Source organism: Sphaerodactylus townsendi, linkage group LG09 (assembly GCF_021028975.2).
Source record: "Sphaerodactylus townsendi isolate TG3544 linkage group LG09, MPM_Stown_v2.3, whole genome shotgun sequence".
Lineage (NCBI taxonomy): Eukaryota > Metazoa > Chordata > Lepidosauria > Squamata > Sphaerodactylidae > Sphaerodactylus > Sphaerodactylus townsendi.
The window spans coordinates 47745194-47768474 of NC_059433.1; the positions used below are offsets into that span (position 1 = coordinate 47745194).

General features: G+C 42.3%; 1 protein-coding gene across 1 annotated transcript in view; it reads left to right on the top strand.

Annotated features, from left to right (window-relative positions):
* TAF4B (TATA-box binding protein associated factor 4b) overlaps positions 1-23281 on the top strand; it is a 75569-nt gene that overhangs the window by 30354 nt on the left and 21934 nt on the right. The window contains exons 10-13 of the mRNA XM_048508448.1: positions 6400-6569; positions 11737-11867; positions 13792-13917; positions 19093-19149. Of these exons, the coding sequence (XP_048364405.1) occupies positions 6400-6569; positions 11737-11867; positions 13792-13917; positions 19093-19149 (484 nt within the window). The remainder of the gene's footprint in view (positions 1-6399; positions 6570-11736; positions 11868-13791; positions 13918-19092; positions 19150-23281) is intronic.

Below are 23281 nucleotides of genomic sequence, written 5' to 3' on the forward strand. Positions count from 1 at the left end.
TAATATTCTCTATTATTATGCATGGGTGTGCAAGTCAGACAATGAAGAAAGCTTGCCAGAATAGATTCCTTTGAAAAGTGATGTAGGAGAGTTTACAGATACCATGGACCACCAAAAAGACAAATAAGTAGGTTCTAGATCAAGTCAAGCCTGAACTATCCCTTGGAGCTAAAATGACTAAACTGAGGCTATCATACTTTGATCACATTATGAGAAGGAAAAAGTTGAAGGCAGCAAGAAAAGAAGACCCAACATGACATTGATTGATCCATATAATGTTAACAGAAGGACATTTTCACTGACCCTATTCTGTTCCAAGAAGGTGCGTCTATTGTTCCCAAAGGACATCATTTCAGAAATCATTTTTTGCTGCTATGGAAAGAGAGGGGGCAAGGAAGTCACATTCTGTTGACATAAATCCCATCTATCAGAACAGGTAAAACATGGGTTTCAAGCTGTAGAAAGTTACTTCCAGCTCTGCATTGCTATTGCAATGGTGTTGAGAAATCTTATCACTTTAGTTCATCTGGTTAGCTTGGCATGAATCCCTATTTTAATGTAAGGCAAGACAGTGAATATATGTAACAGTACACAACTTCTCAAAGTTGAAAGCTGCCTGTCTTAATCTAGATTATGTTTAATAATTCCATGTGGTTTGTGATTAGCAATTTAGGTTTTCCAAGCCACCATTTGAATCAAGTGAGGATCAGTGCACGCAGTACAACCCAATAGACATTACACTGCTGTCTACCTTCAGATGAAGTCTTGTTATAACTGTAATATGTGTCCAAAACTACAAACAATACAAACGTACCACAAAGTATCTGAAATCAGTCCCTAATATACTGATAAAAATCCTGTGTAGTACAAAACAAAGGTCTTGTGTAACATAATGAAAGTCAGCTAAGCTAGCCAGAACCCGAATGTGCACCAGTCTCAAACAAGCTTCAGGTCTAGTAGAATATAAATTCCACATGTCTGTGCTTCCAAAATGTACAAAAGTTTGTTAGAATAGCAAGCTGCAGCTCAGGATGTTCAAACCAGATTTCAGTTTTAGGTAAACAGAACAGTTGAAGCACAATTGTGTGGCCTATGTTGAGTCAGCAGAGGGCGCTAGAGGTTTGCTTGTCCAGTTCTTATGAATTCTGTTTTGTCATTTTCAGAATTAGTTCACTGTAAATTTGTAGCTGTGTTCTGAACTTCTGTGGAGCCAGAAAGGACTTGTGGTTGCTTCAGTGTAATGGTTGATTAGATGGTTACCTTCCATATGAGAGTATTTGAGTAAGTTAGCTCATACCTGCCTGCACAAGTAGAGAAAAATTCTGTGGTAGAAGGGTTAAAACAAACAGTATCATATTATTTAACTGAAACACTGCATTGGGAGGGAAGAGGCAGGAAACATCCGCTCTGCCATGGAAAACCTCGGTCTGGATCTAACCCAACATATACTGTAGGAATTATCAAAATCATTGACTACCTTGGTCCTTTATGCATGTAGTACTTAACCCATGGCTGACAGCTTTAGAGCGGATTTTTCCTGTTTTTTGTCTGTTTTGTATTGTTTAAATGCTGTAAAGTGTCCCCATTTGAGCTGAGCCTCCATTTTGCCCAACTCTTCTATCTCTGAACCCTCTTGCTGGGGAGGTTGCCTACTGCCCTTTTTTTGGGGGGAGGGGTGCCATCTAGGGTCTAGCATTACTTTGCTAGACCGTTTAAATTTAATGTTGATTTCAGTGGTCTATTGCTACAGGGATAGACTGACAGCATCAAAAAATTTGTAAAGGAAGCTGTTCTGAGAGCTCCGAATTACTGGTCAGAGAGTGAGAGGAATTGATGCTGGATGAATGGGACAAGGTGGGGAGGAGCAGAAAAACCTGATAAAAGTGAAATTCATACTGTCTCCCATCACTTTACCTGAGAAATGCAAGGAAAAATCACACTTTCAGAGGTATTGAAAACTGTAGAGGTTCTCTGATTTGAGGTGCGATGAGTTTAGGAGGGGGTAGTCCAACTTGAAGGGAATGTAAGCTAAGTGTGGAGATCACCACTGTGTAAATGGCCCTGTTTTCTTAAGCAGTGAGAGAAGGAGAAGACTTTGGTGGCTTGCCAATCTTACCCCAGGAAACAGGAGAGTTTTTTTTTCTTGGCTCTCAAAATCCTGAGTAATTCATCTTAGTATTTCTCAGCCTGTGTATTTTAAAGGTAGTGAGATTTCAACAAGATCAAGATCATTCTCAGTCCACTGACTAGCTTCTTTGTCTTGTAGTACTTGTACTTGCATTGTTTGTACTTGACAGACCAGCTATGGATGTCATAGGTCATCACTGTATTTGATACTCTTTTTGTAATGTTCCCCTGAGCTTAATACAGGCCCTGCACCAATGCTGCAGGGCATCTTTGCATAGGCGTCTATTACTTTCACCATTCATATAGGCACAGACTAAATGTTTCAATAGCAAATTAGAACTTTCCTACCTCTTCCCACCTACAGCAGTCCACTGATCTCCACAAAATACTGCTTGTGCAGGAATGCATGGAGGGGGATATGCAGCAGGAAGGGGAAATCAATGGAAATTGCTGATGTAGTCAATTGTATACTTTCTCCACAGTTCTGATAGTCTACTTAATGTTAAAGAATCAAAGACTGCTTCTTATGTTAGTGTCCTTTCTTCATGTGTGTCTATGAGAAACTGAAGTGACCTGGACTTCTTTGTTCACTGCAGAATGGCAGCAGTACAGAAGACAAAGTGAGAGATTTCATCATAAGTAAAACATTTGGATAAGCTACATTTGACTATTATGCATGTCAAATGCATGTTTATGTCTCAGACAATTCAGACTAGACATCTGGCTTGTCCATTAATTGTGTAACATTAACCTGACCTTTCACTGAGGCATCATTTAAAAAATTTCAAAATGAAATATTTGGGGTGACAGTAGAACAGCTGAAGGAGCCTAGAAAACTTTCAAATGGCAAAGTAATTGGCCAAGTTTAGTAATTTCAGGCATTGAGGTAGATTATCTTACTTAAAATCTGCAAGGATACAGGTAGGGGGAACCAAGTTGTAGCCAATGCTTATCCTTTGCCTACTAGTGTCCAGGAGGCTGAGACAGGTTTCCCTCTCTGTGATTGGAGAAAATCTCCTTGTTTCTCATCTCATACTACAGGACTGGATCCAGACTAAATTTGCAGTTTCTGCTGATCCCTCTCATTTAATTCTTTTTTCCTATCACTCAGGAGCAGCATTTTGTGGAGATCAGTAAGGTGCAGTGCAAGTGAGGAGGCAGGAAAGTTCCATTCTGCCATTTGAAAACCTCGTCTGGATTCAACTTCCCTTCTGTGGGTAGAGGTTGTGGCTTAGTAAAATGAAACAAACACAATTCCCTGGTGAAGACAAACAGCCAAATTAGCAGTTCGGGTGCTCGCTACCCTTTAAATTACTATCTAAACTTTATGGGAAGTATCAGCAATTGGACCTCCTCCCACCAATTCTGTTTCCACATCAACAACTTCTGCAGACACCCAGCTCCTTTAGCAAGTTGACTGTGTGAGTAGTGGTGGCTGGAGACTAAGTGCAGAAAGGGGGGGGACAAGGAAGGAAGATGGAAGTTGACAAATAACAGAATGGAGAAGGAAGTATGGCAAGCAGGTTGAAGGAGGTGAAGAGAAAAAAAGGTACTTGACAAGAGTAAAGGAGAATTATGGAAAGGTTAAGCAGCGGGGAAGCAAGTAGACACCCGGAAGCACGTGGGCAGGTGCCTCTGTGCCCTCTAGAGGACTGCTGGTGTAATCCCACAGGGAAGTGAAACAGAGCAAGGCAACTCTTTCTTGTTTTTATAATCCTGCCCTGACTTGAATAGCACAAGATAGCCTGATCTTGGAAACAAAGCAGGGTTGACCCTGATGAATATTTGGATGGGATACCATCAAGTAAGTCCGGGGTTGCCATGCAAGGGCAGGCAATGGCTAGCTACCTCTGAACTTCTGTTGCCTTGAAAACCCTGCTGGGTCACCATAAGATGGTTGCAACTTGATGGCATTTTTCATCTCCACTATTTGTGATTCTACTCTTAGTCATCATTCATGGCAATCTCCTTGGATTTGTTCTCCACTCATAAAATTAGACTGTCTTATCAGCCCTTCAAAACAATAAAAGCTGCCTTCGATGTAGGAATTAGATGAATAAGAAGTTGAATTAGTGAAGAGTAGGTTTGAGTTATCCAGTGGACCAGAAATTGTCCAAGAGCAGAACTGCAAGTTGCATGTAGTCGTGTAATTCTTTGTCATAGTGGCTTTTCTGTATCAGATATAGCAGCTGGGGTGGCTTTTTATTGAATGCATAACTGCTGTCTGTCATTTTTGGAGGGGATATTTCATCTTCATTCCAATCTCCTTCTGGGAGAAAAGCAGTTCAACAGAGTAACTTTGAGCAAAGAAATAGCCACAAAGGAAAATGTTATTGTTCCTCCTCCTTCTAACTCACTCGGAAGTTACCTGCAGTTGTTTTACCTGATGGGATTTCTTGGGGGGAGAACAATTGCAGAACTTCAGATAACAATGAATGAGCATTTATGGGCTGGAGTCCACTTCCTCTGATGAAAATTGGGTCCCAATAAATCTGTTAGTCTTTGAAGTGACAGAAATGCCCCATTAGTTTTCACTGCAACTGTGTAACATGAATCATGTCTGCACAATTATCTGACCCAAGTTCAGTGCTTTCGAGAAGTGGTCTGTTTCTTGCTTCCCCACAGCATCATGCACTCTCAGGAGTTTCCAGAGCATTTTTCCAATCTCTCTGAAACCTGTTTTAGGAAAATTCTCAGTAAAGCCTGGATGGCTGATGTATGGTTGGGAAAATTCAGTTTTTCCAGCCCATACAGTAGCCATTTTCCCTAACCCTGTCACAGCCATTTCCTCCTCCCATCTCCTACTACTGGAAGACTTGTTATTTTTTTAAATCGCTATTAAAATTTCATTATGCTGATGTATCATTGTAACAATAGCTTTATCGGGTTCTCTGAATGTTCAGCTTTTATTTTTTTTCTTTTAAAAGTCCCCTTCCCTTGCAGAGATACAAGGAAGAAGGCAATATCTTCACAAAGGAAGGAGCTAGAGACTTAGTTTTTAAAAAATGAAATATGGGAACTCAGAGAGCTCTCTGCACTTGAAGTTACTATATATCACTAAATCACTATAATGATATATTAGGGCTGATTGTTTTTACTTTCAAAACCCTTGGTGGGCCTCGGAGCGGTGAGTGGCCTCCTGAGAGTGTGGTGTTGGCTGATTGCACAGAAATCGGTTTCAGTTGGGGTGAGATATTAAATTAAATAAATAAAAAATTAATGTTGAATCCTTGTAGCTTCTGTGCGTAGTCTGCAGCTGCACTAGCAATGGAGAAATGACAAAATCCTTTCCCTGTGTGGATGCCACTGTGTGGAATTCATCACATACTTCATGAAATTCTGCCCTGAGTAACTTTTCTTAAAAAAAAAAAAAAAGCTAACCTTACAGGCCTCTGTTGCCAAATGCAAGTAGCTCATTTTTTTTAAAGCTAATTCAAAGCAGAACTACCCCCAGACAGCATCATACCTTTTTTCAGGGCTGCTCCAAATGGAAGTGAATTTATTCTAAACAGATGTGCTTCAGTGTTTACTTCCAGTCTGCTCTGATAAAGAAGAAATTAGGATGTAGAACCTTCAAGCACACTGTTGTAGTTCATAAACTACAACATAGCCGCTACATTAAGTGCATTTGTCTGATGCACAAGAATAACTTAGATCCAAGCTTCATAGCATAATAGCTCTTTTTGCTGACAAGCCACTCTGAGGGTAGAGGAGCAACAGGGACAGGACAATAGGCAGGGGCAGGGGCGGAATCTTTCTCACATCTCTGCATTCAGAACATCATGTTTCAAACAAGGTTTGAAATGGGTGCTCACAATGTAAAGAACCCTCTCCCAGTTGGCAGTTTGCTGGTATAAACGGCTCTCTCCTAAAGTTTTTCAATTAAAGAGGCATCTGGGACAGAATCATGTGTTCACCTAACGTTCCATTTTGCCCTCACTCTTTGAAGAATGAATCTGCCTGAATATGAAACCTGAGAGCTTTCATTACTCTGCTTTTCAGGCTTCTTATCGTGTTTTTTCTAAATTAATTGAATAAACAATACAAGACTTGGCTAAATATTCTGTAAGAGCTTACGTTCTAAGCTAGTGCAGGAAAAACCTATGAATGTTACCAACTGCTCTGGATTCTTTATAGTACTAGTAAAAGGCAGGTTTGAATATAAAGTTTTTCCTTATGCTAAATTAGGATTCCAGCTGGCAGTAGTGAATGGGACATTCTTGTTTGCCTTGTGGCCCTGCACCAAATGTAATGGAAGTCATTTGCTTGTAGGGATGAAGATGATATCAATGATGTGACTTTTATGGCTGGGGTCAACTTGAGTGAGGAAAGTGCATGTATATTAGCAACAAATTCTGATGCAGTTGGCACACTTATCCGGTCTTGCCCAGAGGAACAACTTCTTTCTTCGGATGTGCTGCAAATGAGAATCTTAGAAACAGGTGAGAGAAATACAAGTTGGGAGATGTTCCCTCCTGTAGGCAAGTTACATCATGTCTTACCTATGATGCATTCATTTCCGCAGTGTATTATCATCACTCTGTACTGGGTAAACCTGCTTGAAGCAAGGCCATGGAGTTTGTGTGATAACACATAATGGCGTACTTTTGGAGTATCAGTGATGAAAGTGTGATCCAGTACTTTTGTGGTATACTTTTTTGTGGTCTCCATTAATTGTACTGGGTTTTGCATCTGCTTGGAGCTTCAGTTTGGAAATTTCTAAGGCTAGGTTTTAGATATGGAAATGTCTCCCAGTGGAGCCATCATCTTGACACCGTGTGCCTGAGTAGCAGAAATGGTAGTTTTCCACTTAATCTTTTGTCTGTCAAGGCAGCATTGGAGAATGTATTGTTCAGAGACACTTCTTTTGCCAGTGAGATTTCATCCTTCTTTGGTATAGAGGACAAGCTTTCAGCCTCTAAAGCAATGGCTGAAATCTCTGACCATGCAGAAAACTTGCTTGAAAAAAGTGCTGCCGATATAACTCCTAATGCTGGAGCCTCTGATACTAAGCTCCTTGGCACAGTCCCATCCTTATCACCCTTTAATGGAGAGATGGCCTTGCGTTCACCAAGTTAGTTCTGTCGGCCATCTTTTTCCTGCTCAGAGTACCAGAGCTACAGTAGGATTCTATATCCATTCATATTCAGAACCTGATGACCTGAAGTTTACTGAAAGAATTTTTCATTCAGGAGAGAATGAACATTGCATTCACATGCCCTGAGAGTAATATTCCTGCCTACTAGAAGTACATTTGTATCTTTGTTTCAGTGCAGGAATGGGACTGTCAGGTGACTTTGTCTTAGGGTAGCTCATTCATCTTTATTCTCAAGGTTTAGTACAGGGGTAGGGAACCTGCGGCTCTCCAGATGTTCAGGAACTACAATTCCCATCAGCCTCTGTCAGCATGGCCAATTGGCCATGCTGGTAGGGGCTGATGGGAACCAGGCACATCTGAAACTACAGTTTAGTATATTCCTTTCAGGCTCCAGTTGATCACAGTTGCCACAGAATGCCTGCTGGTGCCAAATTACCCCTCTTTGCTTAGCCTTGGTGGACAAACATTTCAACTGCCTCATCAGATTTCATACTCCATTAATACCACCTATACCAGGGGTCTGAAATCTGCAGCTCTCAATTGGCCATGGTGGCTGGGGCTGATGGGAATTGGGGGTCCACGAACATCTGGAGAGCCGCAGGTTGCAGACCCCTGACCTATATCCTCATGGAAATGCTTCATATAAAACACTTCCATTCCCTGCAACAGGTGCCTTTAACTTGTGGTGTTTAAAATAACTGAGTAGGAAGCTGTCAGTCCTCTTCGTAAGAGCTGAGATTGTGCCTCTGGGATAAGAAGATTCCTGAATCTAAAAGCTAGACATAGAATAGTTTGAACTGAAGATCTGCTTAGATACAAAGCCAGTTAGTGTGAATGTGCAGATGACCATTTGAACATCACAAAGCAGTGAGCAACCTGATGTTTAAACAGAAAATGAATTTACATCTTTTTGGTAATAGTATTTTGTTGTGGGCTCAAAGTCTGAAATCCTGTAAGAGGAACCAAAGTTTTCATTACACTTTGAATGTCCAAGACATTTGCAACCTAGTAGCAAAATTAACCTGGTGCTGAAAATAATTGAAAGCCATTGATCGTTTTAACTGGTGATTCTTGGACATCTTTTGGCTTGTTAAGTGGCACCATTTGACTCTAAGTGCTTATTGGCTTACATTTGACATCTTGCACACTGATGCTTGGCTAAGCTGTCCTGCTTCCCTTGGACTAGGGGAGGAGCCCAGTGTCAGAACATCAGCTCTGAGGTCAGAAAGTCCCAGGTTCAGTTCCTGGTCTCTCCAGTTAAAGCAGCTGGATAATAGGTCATGATAAAGACTTCCATCTCAGACCCTAAAGAGCCACTGCTGGTCAGAGCAGACAGTTCCGTCATAGATATTTTATTTATTTACTTCAGTTATATCTCACCCTTCTCCCCAATGGGGAGCCAAAGCAGATTTCTTTCATTGTACAATAACCCTGAGCCTAACCTTAGGCTGAAATGTGTGATTGGCCCAAGGTCACCCAGCAAGCCTCTACTTTGATTTCAAACTGGGTTTTTTATCCTAGCCTCAGTCTAGGCAGTCAATTCAGAAGGGGGAGCGGGGAGGGGTAAGCAAATATGGGGCTTTCTGTGGAAGGAGTCTCATCTGCAACAAGGCTGAGATCTGTTTGGATGATAAATATCTTAGGTCATTTGTGTGACTTGGTGGCTGTTTGTGTTCATGTGGCTGACAGGAAATGGCTCAGAGCCCAACAGCTGCCTCAAAACACCACTGCCTCAACATCACACCCAGCCCAAAACTTCTAAGAGAAACCCCAGAGGTCACTTCATGACTCTATTGTTAAGCTGTGTTGCCTGGTAAGGGTGCACTGCTTGGATGTGCTACGTTTGGCTTAAGCTGTGCTGCAATTGAAGTTAAATTCATATGTCTCTTAAATAACTCAGAAATAGTGTGCAGTCTGTCAGCCCCAATTTCCAGTTCCAGAGTGGAGAGACAATCTCAGTTTCATTCTAGTGGCATAAATGCATACAAGGAAAGGCCAGGACATGTAGGGAGGATTCATATGTTACAGGCCTGCTTAGAAGTGGTGACATGCTGGGAGTTCTTAAGCTTGCCAGCAAAAGAAACTAGTAGCATCACTTGGAGGTCTACTTTAAGGCAAACAGATGAAATTCTTGGCATACAACATAGGAAGATATTTCACATCCCCTTCCCTCTGGGCATCCCCTCCATTTAGTTAATCAGGCGCACCTTCTCCTTTGTACTTAGAAGGAGGGGCGAGCTTTCCCCAGATAAGCTGCTTCTGGAAAATAATGACATCTTAAAGGGACAAGTCCAGTCCCAAACAGCTTGGTGAGAGTGCCAATGGAGTTAACTCATACAGTGTTAAAACTTGCACTGCCAGGTTCTGTTTAGGTGGGGGACTTTTCTGTTCTCTAGAACATAGTGGTCCATAGATCAGAAGGCTGTCGCCACAAAATGTTTCCACAAGGCCAGGCTTTTCAACAAAGCTTGGAATCTAGCAGTAAGAACTTCAGTAGCAAAGTTTATGCACTCAGCATTAGCAAAGACATGTTAAACCAGTTCCAAAGAGATGAGGCATTGAAAGACGAGTAATGGTCTTATGGCAACTTTCCATTGAGAGCAAATTTGGGAAGATTTTTATTAGGAATAAAATTTAATATGACCACCAGAGGCCAGATAAAATGGCTTCAGAAGTTCCATTTGTTTCTTGAATATTCCACTTTTTCCCTGCTCTGGGGACTCAAAATAGCTTACACTGTTGCCATCTCCATTTTATGTGCTCATCAATCCTGTGAGGTCAGTTGGACTGAGAGCATATGATATGGTCCCAGAGTCACCCAGCAAGCTTCCATGGCAGAGTGGGGATTTGAACTAAGTTTCCCAGATCCCAGTTCTCCATTCTAAATGCTACACCACACTGACTTTGGCCCAAGGGCTTCTGTAAAGTAATCCCATTTTTGCTCTTTTTGCCACCAAATCTCAGGATCTTAATTGGAGCAAATAGTTTAATATCAGTATGAAATTAAATACTACTAGCAGAAAGTGCTTTCTAAAGAAGTTTATTGGTAGAGAACACTTTCCCACACCCCACAGTGACCTTGTTTCTTGTTAATGAAAACAGTTGAGAGTCATCTACATGCCCATTTTGAAGGCTGTGTTCTTGACAGGTCATAGCGTTATGCAAAATATCCATCTGAACATCAGTATACTTGGCATTCTTCATACATCACACTTCAGAGGGAGAGTGCAGGAATAAGAAAAGGTTTTTGGTAAGCTTTTAATAGAAGTTTGTAGGACTGAAACTGCAAGGCCAGCTAAGCCTTTCCCTATAAGGTTAGTTGTCATCCTTGGTTAGTTTATCAGAAATGTGCAGGCATAGCCAAGGTAATATTTAGGCATGAGTCCAATCAGCTTTCTTTTAAATAGATCTACTCTGGTGCAGTCAGGCCTGTTCCAGGTTTTGGGGGGCTCTGGGCATAGGCAGCAAGTACCTGGGTCTCCCTCCTCTGCCATCTCCTCTGCATGTTTCCACCTGTTCATATGTACCTTTGCCACTACTTGGCCGTGCCTCTTTCCCACCAGCTCATTTGCACACCCTCCCACCAACTACCTTCCTAGCCACATGCGTGCCTTTTCCCCATCAGTGCTGGGCAGAATGTACGGCTGGAAACTCTTGTACATAAGCAAATGGGTGGGGGATTGGAGGGCAGCAGCCGCCGCCTTAGGCTTCACCAGAATCTCTGAGCTCTAGCAACTGCCCTATTCCAAGCTATGGTGGGGCAGGCCTTGTTAGTGCTGGTCCTACTAGACTCTATATGAATGAGCTTGAATTTGCCCTTTCTTCAATAGCCCCTCTCTCAGCCCCTCTAGTAACTAGAGGGGCTGAGGGAGACTGTCGATGAAGAAGAATGCAAATAACTCATTCTCAAACTTCTGTTATAGAAGAGGTGACAGGGGGATACTTTGGGATCTGTTTGGGCTTGCTGTTTTTATTCCCAAGCCACTGCCTTGGCATGTGGGGCAAGCTGCCATTTGCTGTTGGTTGGGCTGTGTGTCAAAAGGACCTGGGCTGAGATGCCTGGAATATGTTATTAAAAAAACCCTCTGTTCATTAGCATGTCAGGATTTAACAAGTGCAGTGTCAACTGGGCAAAATGTAATCCTCTATTTCTTTTTAATTACTGAAATTAACAGAATCTGGCACTAATTTCTACAGCTACTGTTTCTACCCTTTTCTGAACCACAAGGCTTGATTTCTGTATTCTTAACTTTTTCCTATAAATGACCTTGCAAGGAAAATTATTCTACAGGCTAAGTGAAACAATGTCTATTTTCTGAAGCTGTAGGCTAGGTTTTATTAATGTAATGTCTAAGATCTTTGAAGTTGTGACTTTACCAGGAAAATCACAATCTCCAAGCCTTTATTCATAATGGGTATGACTTCCAGGGGGAACAGAATACCTGCTGTGCTAATTATTTCAATTATCAGCTAGTACTAAAATCTGTAATGGATTTTCTGTGCCTCCACAGGTAAAAGGCATGACATTACGGAAGTGAATTCAGAAGTTCTGGGCTTGATCTCCCATGCTACACAGGAGTGGTTACGAGGCCTTCTGGAGAAACTGACTATAATTGCTCAGCATCGTATAATGACCTGTAAGGTAAAGGAAATCATAATGGTTGTAGTCTATTGGCATCATTGTGCTCTTTCGGGGTTTTTTTGCAGAAAGTTGGGTAACTTTATGGCTACATTTGAAATGTGCATCCTAAATCCACCGTGAAGAATTATTTTATTTAGATCTACAAAATATTGGCTATAATGTTCTGCCAAACCACACTTAATGGTAGGAACAACATCTGTTTATGGAGGCTTGTGCTGTTCTGGAGAATTCAAGCAAAGTGCTGTTTCACCTGGCCTTGAAGATCAAGCCCAGAACCTCTGAGACTGCAGTGTAAAACTCCTGGAAGTAAGCATTAGAGCATTGGGTAGTAATTGTAAAGGCAATCTTACTGGAAGTCAGAACTCTTACAGCACCATAGTGCTTAACAAAGAAAAGTCATCTCTTCTCTTTTATTGCCACAGTTCATTCATCAGTAAGTCCTAAAGCATTACTTGGTATTTGAGAATTCTCCCAACCACATTTTTTTATCTCTAGTGTCTTCGAAGTACATCTGTATATAACCCATAGATAGGGAAGATAATGAAGATGGATGGTTAGTATTAGACTTGACATGGCTGCTTCGCAAGTAGCTGTAGGAAAACTTAAACCTCCAGCGTTTCAAAACATTTAGTGAATTTTCAGTCTTGACAGTTAGGGCAGTAGATAGGATAAATTGCCTTTTCAGAGAATTTGAGACTGAATCCAGTGGTTGTTTTCTGCTAGTGGATCCACACAGAGTTTCTTCAAAGGCTACTCCAAAGGATCCTCTGGAATGGTGGGAGGGGGAAATCAAAAGGAAATTGGAAAAAGCATCCTGATAGAAAATAGCACTTTGAGTCAACTCCTGTTTTTACCCATCCGATCTAGGTCAGTGTCAGCTTTTTTCATTTCCAAAACCCATGCTTTCTAAAGGGTAAAAATCAGAACTAGTCTCCAGAGGAGGCAGCTAACATTACATATGTACATACACGTAACCAGGATGTAAAGTACACTGACTGCATGACAACAGCTTAAATGATAAGTGATCAACCTAGACTTCACAGAACATCTTCAGACTGTTGTGTTGGATGATCAGTGTAGTATAAAATTGGCATGAAGTGGGATTCATTGTTTGTGTTTTTAGGAAATATGGCCACTGCATTCAAAAACAGAACTTTCTTCATTAGCCATCAGTGGTTACTGCAAAAATCCTTTATAAAGAGTGCTTCTGCTTTAGCATGGTTGCCTTACTATTCTGAAACCAGATGTAGTCTCTCTCCCTCCCAGTGGAATAAGAGACATAATTGAAAGCACCATAAATGAAGACACATTCCTTGAAGTCAAATGTCAAATCCACCATGTTTGACGATGTTGCAGCAATGCTTTTAAAACTTGGAGAAACTAAGTTTATGGAGAGATCTAACTGTCTTACAAAATATGTTAATTTTTCCCACTTTCCTGTAGTGGTTTATCGATTTCCTAATTATTTTCATAGATTAAATTATAATGTAGATGATGATCATCTCTCTTTCACTGCTTGCAAATTTCCTGGGCTTCCATCTGGCTACTATTGAATGCTGGATCTGACCTATGACTTGGCAGGCTGAAATTGGACATCAAATAAAATTATTTCTTCATACACCTGAGTTACCAACCAGGACAGAAAACGAGGAGAAACCTGGCTTAATATTTTTCTATAAATAGACAAATCAATACATAGATGGGGCGGGGGTGCTGTCCATGGAACAAAGTACTTCACAGACACCAATCTCATATTGCTTGATGAGTAAATATTCATAGAAACCTTTTGAAAATAACAGTAGTCTGAAACATTTTGTTGCATCTTAATTATCAAAGCAGATGGGAAATTGGTTTTAAACCAGGACAGACAGTGATCCTACTTGATCTGTAAAATCATAACCTGACAACCAGGTTTTTCTTTCAGGACAACAACATGTATGCCATGTCAAGTGATGCTCGGACTCAGCTGAGGTTTCTTGAAAAACTGGATCATATGGAGAAGCAAAGAAAGGATGAAGAAGAAAGGGAAATGTTGCTTCGAGCAGCCAAGGTGAGAGAATTCGGAAAGGTTTGTCATTCACAAGACCCAGAACAGCTGAACACCCTCTAAACCTTCCTTCTGAATATTTTCTGGGTTTAATTGGTACTGTGATGCATCCATGTAAGAGATGCATACTCAGTCACAAGGCCCTTGAATGTTTAGACATCAGGTCCCTTATTTAGTTGTGGAGACTGCAGATTCCCAGTGTTCAGTGCATAAAATGAAACTAAGTTTTCTGGCAGGAAAGAAAAGCTTGCAGCTGCCAATGTATACTCACACACAGATCTAGAGTCCATATCAGTGAGGTGAAAAGCTCCAGTTCCCTGTTGGGTTACCTTAATGTTGCTTGAAGACTGGTCCTCCTTCAGCATTACAATCTGCATATCTAATTCTAAACAATGGGCCCCCAAGTGCTAATCAAAAATCCACGCAATAAGATTAGGAACAACTAAGGCAAATTTTTTTTTGCCAACCTCCTCCCAGGTTTGCAGAAAATCTGAAAATTTAAAAAGCAAAGGGAATTTAAAAATGCACGCAGTGAAAAGAAAAAAGTGAGACTTCACAACATAGCATTGTGAGATCTCAGTTGTCATTGTAGGAGTTGGCTAGCTGCCCCTGTCAATGGTGCTGCAGCATGTGGCAGCAGTGCCAAGGGTGGCAGAGGGAAAGGAGTAGGGAAGAGACTGTGTCAGCAAGAGATGTGGAATCAGAAAGAGAAAATGGTGATGGCAAGAGCAGCAGAGGACATGGCAGTGGTGGAAGGAGTGTTGGAGGATAAAGGACATGAAAGGGAGGAAGAAGGCCTCTCCACCACCTTTGGGTTGAAGCAAAAAGTGCACTGTGTATGTGCTCTCTGTTCTGAGTGACTGCTGCAGTCCAGCTTATGCAGTAGGTTGAAGGCAGAACTTCTCTAGCTCAGAGTTGCGTACCCTCAGCCCAAAATGGCATTGAGAAGAGTCTTGGGATGACTGGGGAGGGGAAGAGTAGTGACAGGGAAAAGAGAAATGTGATAGAGTTGGGATTAGCAAGAGGAAAGGAAACAGGAAGATAGGAATAGGGTTTCTCTCCCATGAGGATGGGATGTTTTTATATCTCCTTGGAATGTTCTTCATGTCTCTTCATTTCCAACTGCTCTGGCCCAACTGACAACGAATTACCTGTTCCTGTTTGGAACTCCTGTTTTGCACCCGTCATGCCAACTCGGACAAACACTCATTCTCTAAACTTGCCCCTTTTCCGCAAGCCTTGTGGATGAGTGCGTCAAAACCACAACCTTGATTGTTACCGTTAATAATTAAATATAAGAGTGTCATAAAGTTATCCATTGGAAGCGTTACAATTTAAAGCTATTATTCCAAGGATTTTAAAAAATGGAAATTCTACAGTGTCAAAAGGGTACAATTATTATTAGTACTGTACCTTGCTTGTATTTTTAAATTATTTTTTTATTTTCATAGAATTAAAATTCATTATTACAATTTATATAATATGTGATGCTTGCTTACATCTATTGTCGGCCGCTCATACAACATCTTAAATACCAATTAATGCCTTGCTTGCATTTCTTGACCTTAGGCCTTTCAATAGGCAATCACTGTCATTCATTTTAAATTTCATGTTGAACATTTCTTTAGCATTACTGCGAGGGCAGAGGAAAAAGATCGGGACTGGAAAACCAAGGCAAAATGGGTGCATGAAGTTTAAGCAAGCTCAGTGTATGAAACTATTTATTTGAATTTCTATCTCACCCTCATCCCAGAAAGCAGTACAGCAGCTTTATTGCTTATATCATGAGTAAGATAAGGTGGGAACCTAAACGGATGACTTCTGCAGGGTTTTGAATGGTGAATACTGCCCTAGCTCTTCTCTTAAACCAAATGGCATGTTTCCCTAACAGCACTGCATTTCTGTGCACAAAGGATTTTTTTTTTGCTGTGGTGTCACAGGAGATTCTGTAGGGTTTTAAAGGGAACAGACATTCAGAAGTGGCTTGCTATTTCCTGCCTCTGTACTTGATGCATCCATCCTCGAAGGTCTCCCATCTAAATACTTGCCAGGGCTAATCCTGCTTAGCTTCTAAGATCTGATAAATTCAGGCTAGCTTGGGCCATCCAGGCAGTGACGAAGGGAGGGGAAACTGTGCCTGGGGCATGAGCTGCCCACACGCCCCCTCCCGCTCCCAAAACATCCCACCCCCGAAATTCCCTTGGCCCCGCTATGTGACTGCAATGGCGGTACCTGGGACAAACCACCCCGGATGTCCCCATTGCCTCTACGCATCTGCATCCAGGTCAGGGCTTTTTTGTATGGTACAGCATTAAACGATTGGAGCACCCATCTGGAATCTAAGAAGGTGAATTCCAGACACATGTTTACAGCTGCCATGATACTATTCTTTAGATGCTAGATGATGGCCCCCACAGAGATACTTCAACTTTTTCACAATACTTAAGGCAGCTTACAATACAGACAAATAAATTCAGGCTTGCATTACTACGGTAAGTTAACATGAGAAATAACTTGACGAATTTAGTATCACATAAAAAGGACTGTGCAAGAACAGTTCCCTTCCCATCACCACTTTTTAAAAATCCAGAGATCTTTACTTTCTAAGAGACTCAATCCACCTCTTCTCCCCAAACAGCCAACTAAATTTCATTTCCTTTTTGCCTTCTTTCATGCTTTGCCACAAGGCCTTTGATCTCCCAGTCATTTCCACTATCTTCTGCTCCTCTCCAACCAAAGCTTACTTTATCCCCCCTGTCCTTTGTCCCCTTTGTCGTTTCTTTGTTAGGGATGGCAGCAGTGTGCATAGGCTGCTTGCCTAGAGCGACACAGTACCTTAAGCTTGGATCCCAAATGACTTCCTTCCCAGTTGCAAAAGTAGACAATATGTACGTCCTTTGTGGCAGTTGCCACTGATCATTCATAACGTGTGCCAACTCCATCTGTCTCTGAGGAATTTATCTGGGATCTTCGTATCTTCAGGACTGCATCTCTTCATATTGCCCACGGAGAAACACTTGGTTATTCTGGTGGAAACCTTCCGGTGGTCCCTGACCCCAAGGACATTTGGCTGTCCTCAACCAGAGCCAGGACCCTTTGGGCTCCAGCCCCAACCTCATAGAACTTTCTACCAGGTGACATCAGGACCCAACAGGATCTAAACAAGTTCAGCAGGGCCTGCAGGACAGAGATGTTCCACTGGGCCTTTGGTTGAGGCAGTCCTGAATCCGCTTTATCTTGCTGGCCTCCTGACCTTGCCCCCCCTTCCCTGTTGTGACAGTGATTGGATAAGTAATGGAACAGGGTGATGATGGATTTTAGGCTGTATAGTGGTTCTATGGATACCTGATTAGTTGCCATCAATATTGAATATTGCATTTCAAAGTTTTAATGCTAACTGCTATTATTGTTACCGAATTTGATTTTATGAATTGATATTTGGTTTGGAGGCGGTTGCTGGTTGGTTGCGACAGAGCAGGTTAAAACTGAATCCATCGAAGACGGAGATCCTCTGGCTGGGCCGTGAGGGGGAGAGGGGGACGTTTCAGCCGCCGGTGTGGGAGGGGGTCTCATTGGCTCCGACCCCCTCCGTACGCAACCTGGGGGTCCACCTGGATTCGTCTCTATCAATGGAGACCCAGGTGGCCCATATAACCCGGGTTGCTTTTTTCCATCTTCGCCAGGCCCGGCGGTTGGCCCCCTTTCTCTCCCAGACCGACCTAGCCACAGTGATCCATGCAACAGTCATCTCCAGATTAGACTATTGTAACTCGCTCTACGCGGGCCTTCCCTTGCGTCTGATTCGGAAGTTAAAACTGGTCCAAAATGCAGCTGCGCGTTTGCTTACAGGTAATGCCATCTGGGATCATATCCAGCCTGTGCTACGCCAGCTGCACTGGCTCCCAGTAGAGTTCCGAATCATTTTCAAAAGTGTTGGTGTTGACCTTTAAGGCCTTACGCGGCCTGGGACCTTTGTATCTTCGGGACCGCATCACCCCACATGTCCCAATACGGCCTCTTCGTTCAGCAGAGGCCAACTTACTGGTGGTCCCTGGCCCCTCGATGATACGGCTGGCCTCCACACGGGCCAGGGCCTTTACAGCCCTGGCCCCAGCCTGGTGGAACGCTCTACCACCAGCTGTCCGGGCCCTGCGGGACCTGACAGAGTTCCGCAGGGCCTGTAAGACGGAGCTGTTCCACCGGGCCTTTGGAGGTACCAGCCGTTGATGGTGCCCCCTCCCATGGCCGTACATCTGCGCCTGTCATCTTGGGATTTGCTGCTCTTCCCTCCCATAAGAGGGTTTGAAATTGGGATTGCGGATGCCATCTTATACATTAATTTATCTATTATAGTCAGTTTCTATTTTACCGCTGCTTTTAAAAGTTTTAGTTGTTTTTAACTGTACCTGATGGTCATTATGTTGTGCACCGCCCAGAGCCCCTAGGGGATGGGGCGGTCTAGAAATCTGAAAATAAATAAATAAAAATAAAAATATTAAATCGTGGATAAGGTACCCTGAGTCTGGCTTTGGCTGGGAAGGGGCAGGGTGTAAAATCTAATAAAATAAAATAAATCAGTTTTATAGCTATATCAGTGGTGGTTGGAGCTGCCTGATACATCATCTTGCTAAAGGGTGCCCAGTGAGTGCATGACTGTGCTGACTTTTGAATGGGAAACTTCCAGCTCATGCCTGTAGTACCTCAGCTACTGTGCAAGGATTTTTTTTCTCATTAGCTTTCACTGAGAGTAAAATATAGCCAGTTATCACCTTTGTAAATATTTCAGAATCTTCAGACATTGTAGAACAAGAGCGAAAAGTCTTTACTTAAGGAAGCCTGCTGTACTCAACAAAAAATGGATCTTTCTCCCTTACTAAAACATATTCCCCCCCCCCCCCCCCCCAGTCTGTCGCTGACTTGAACATCATCACGCTTAGACTGGAGCTGACTGACAATGTTAGCATCATTTCTGGTTTCTGTTTCCTCTGGGCTAAAGCAGAGGCAGCATTCCCCGGTGAAGGGAGTGTTGCAGGGAGCCAGTCTGGACTGAGGCATTAAGCCCCTACAGCTAAACTTTCCAGTCAAAAGGGAAAATTGTAACTTATGAAATATTTAAGGATATATTGTATATGCCGTGCTCAGCCATTGGTATTTGTATTAATTTTCTTTTTTTGATAGAGCCGTTCCGGTAAAGAAGATCCAGAACAACTGCGATTGAAGCAGAAAGCAAAAGAGGTAGGACTTTTCAAGTCACCATGCCTGCCTTTGTGTTTTTGAGGGAAGGTTGGCAGCCCTCTCCTGGCAATTAGGTCAGGGTTTATTTTGCTGTTGCATACCATTTGCAGAGGCCTTGGGGAAGGACGGGAACTGCCGCAGGCAAGGGCAGCACTTCAAATGAGGTCAATGAATTATGAGCTCTTAACATTTTATTTTCATAGTTTACAAAGAACGGTTTCTAGACAGGCCTAAACTATAGCAGTGTGCTTGGTAGGAATATAATGTGGGATTAGAAAAAAAGACACTTTGAGATTTAGCATCTGGGACCGTACAATAGGCTACATTTTTCCAGGGTAATTGTTCGTTTTGTAAATCTGATACTGCTTATAATTCTTTGGCTGGGAGGCGGTACTGGGATTTAGTTTTAAATGGAAAACGCCTCTGGCTTTTAATTTTCTGGGCCCAGCAGTTTTCTGTTCTGGAATGGAGCCCTTGTTTCACACAGTTCATGTTTAGCTGCAGGGGTTTTAGTTTATAGCTTAGACTGGTTAAGCTTTTACTCCCAGAGGCCTCTGCATAGCAACTGCAGAAATCAACAAATAAGTTCATTTATGTCTGCTGCAGCCTCCTCTCAGTAGCTGACTTTTTACATTTCCCAATATCCATTTCCTGACTTTTCTAGCCGGAGAGAAAAAAGCTCCACTAATTGGAGCTTATTTTAATTGAGCCTTAATATTGGATCTCACTGGAGTTGCCCCCAGAGCTAGTGGGAACAGAATTAAATGAAAATACCTAAGGTTGAAGACTGTGTGAATGAGAAATTTTTTTTACTTGACCTACAGATTCTTTTCCCCGCTGAATAAATCAAGTCTGTTCACATTTCTGATTAAGGATCTGACAGCAGACAATAATAAAGACAATTGAGGTGTGAGATGTGTGATACAGAGCTGAAGAAATTGGTTTCTATAGTTACTTGACTGATTTCATGCCATTTTTAAGGATCTCTGTGGTAAATGAGTGATTTTTTTTCTGAGCAACCTTTTTCTTAACTGTGCCTCTTGAACTATGAAATTTGTTGTTGCTTAACATTGCCACGGTTGGCTTCGAGGTGCCAATAGCAGCAGCAGCAGGTTATTTATGAATGCTATAAAGTCCCTTATTGTTTGGATTAATGTAGGAGCTGAGGCAAAACACATGGCAATCCAGAAAAAAGGTTTCAAAATCAGTTTGCCAGACTTCAATTGAAGTGGAAGAAGTCCCACGAAATAGAGGAAGAGCAGGAGTGACGGAACTTGGCTTTCTCCATCAGAATTTGTGCTTATGGAAATGGACACCTTGTTTAACTTAGTCTCATTCCATCAATGTCTCCCTACCACTGGCTGCAACTAATCTATACTTGTTTTTGCAAGAGTCGTAGTGGCCATACTGGAATATTCTAGTGAACTAATGCCTTGAACCTTTAAATACTATAGTGACAACACAAAATTCAGTCATTCCAATATGACCAAGGGTGTAGTGGAATGTAACTGAGGAAGCTGTATTAGGGGTTTTCCCCACGGACCAAATATCCTGGGATAGACCTGGGATCATACATACAGGGTTGTTTTTATTTCGGTTTTTCCCTTCACACGGCTGCCCATTTCCATGAAGGAATAGAGTTAAGACCGGGAAGAAGTATTCCAGTTTCTTTTGCACAAGCCCGCCTTTTTTTTTTTTTACAATGTAGATGCAGCACGCATGCTCAAACTGTCCCGGTGTTCTGCATTTTGATTGGCTCTACCCCTCCAAAGGCTTGTGATTGACTGATGCACAGTAAAACCAAGCAGGACGGACACACCCTTTTCTCTAGCTTTGCAAAGGATCCAATGCTCGTGTCCACCCCTTCCCCTTTTCTCTTTGCAAAAGGAGCCAACGCTCGTCTCCACACACCTTTTTTTCTCTTGAAAAAGGAGTTGATCCAAGACGTTCCCTTGCTCTCTGGCGAGGGGGATGAGGGCTAGGAGTGCTGGCCATGACAGAAGAATGCAAGGTCAGAAGAGACCAGGGAGGTGGGCACAGGGGCGGGGAGAGCAGGTGGTGAGGTGGGAAAAGTAAACCGGTCCGTCTCCTGCAGTGTTCACATGGGCATGGTTTTGGTGCGGAGTTTTCAAAAGAAATACCAATTTTACCGGGTTTTGAAAAACCTGGGAGAAGGGATATTTGGTCAGGCGGGCCCAATTTAGGAGTGGAAGCCATGAAGTTTATTGCAATGGATGTAGAGAAGAAGTGGGTGCTTCTACTGTGGGCCCAGGCATTGCCATACTGTCTGTGTTCTGCTTATCTGGGATGAAGCAGACAGCAATAATTCCCTCCAGTTAGCATCAGCTGTTGCATTTTAGGTGTGTGTTAGGAGGGACCATAATTTGAAATAGTAATTTGAAATAGTAATTGGGGTAGAACTATTTCTTTCTACACAGAGCATATTCAAGTCAGAGCTCGTAGCTTCTAGGTTCTGAAAATTTTGTATATAGATAGCTGCAATGATGTCTGTGCACAGAATACAGTGCAGAAAATGCCATGCTTTAAACAACCCTGTTGTCTTCCCACTTTGGCTCCAAGTTTAGCCCTGATATGTTTAATTGGGAAAATGGTTGAACATTTTACTTTGCATGGTTTTCTACACATAGCAAGCATCGATTCCCAGTATCATTCTGTAATATAGTACTTTGGATATCATAGAGTCATAGAGTTGGAAGAGACACCAAGGGTCAAGTCCAACCCCCTGCAGTGCAGGAACACACAATCAAAGCACCCCTGACAGATGGCCATCCGTGCTTTCTCTAAAAACCTCCAAAAAAAGAGACTCCACTACACTCCAAGGTAGTTCATTTCACTGTCAGACAACCCTTACTGTCAGGAAGTTTTTCCTGATGTTTAGGTGGAATCTCTTTGCCTTCACCTTGAACCCATTACTCCTGGTCCTAGTCTCTGGAGCAGCAGAAAACAAGCTTGCTCCCTCACCAACATGACATCCCTTCAAATATCTAAACATGGCTATCATGTTGCTTCTAACCTTCTTTTCACTAAACATACCCAGCTCCCTAAGTCTCTCCTCGTAGGGCATGGATTCCAGACCTTTTACCATTTTGGTTGCCCTCCTCTGGACCTGTTCCAGCTTGTCAATATCCTTCTTGAATTGAGATGGCCAGAACTGTACACAATATTCCAGGTGAGGTCTAACCAATGAAGAATAGAGAGGTACAGTTACATCCCTCGATCTAGACACTATACTCCTATTGATACAGCCCAGAATTGCATTGGCTTTCTTGGCCACCACATTCACACTGCTGACTCATGTTCAGTTTGTGGTCTACTAAGACTCCCAAATCCCTTTTGCATGTTGTCAAGCCAGGAGTCACCCATCCTGTATCTGTGCATTTCATTTTTTTTCTGCCTAAGTGCAGTATTTTACATTTTCTCTGTTGAAATTCATTGTGTTTGTTTTGGCCCGCCTTTCTGAGCACCATTTCCTTTTTGGAAAAGACTGAGACAAAGAAGGTGTTGAGTAGTTCTGCCTTTTCTCCATCCCCTGTTAGCATTTTGCCATTTTTTCCATTCAGTGACTCTGTCCTATCTTTTTTCTTCCTTTTGCTACTCCAACTTGCCAAAGTACTAGAAGAGTCTTGACAACTTAGTGTGAATAGAAAGACTGTTCACTGTCGCAGTAGTGATTCAGAATTAGACCTTGAACTACAAAAGTTGCATGATCCTGAGTGTCTTTGAAGTTAATGGGAGGGAGGTCTTATCAGCCTGCCAAGATCTTGCCTGCCAAGGTGTTCTCAGCACAGTCACTCATGTGACCCACACATAAGATCTTGCTCCTCACCTTTCAGTTGGAGATTGACCTAAGTAATTTAAGGCTATGTAGAATTAGAGAAGTGCAGAACAAGGAAACCAAAACTCTGATTGAGAATAGTCCCAGGAATTAAACTGAAGTGGTTTTGGTAGCACAGAAACAGACTTTAGTGGATGGAATCCGTACGGGGAAAAGATGGCAGGCAAGAAGTGAAGCATCAAGGCACTTTATATACCCTGAACTTGGAAGAAAATTCTGTATTAGGGTGTGGAATAGAGAAGTACATTTCTAGGTTTTTTTAAAAGCATGGGGGAT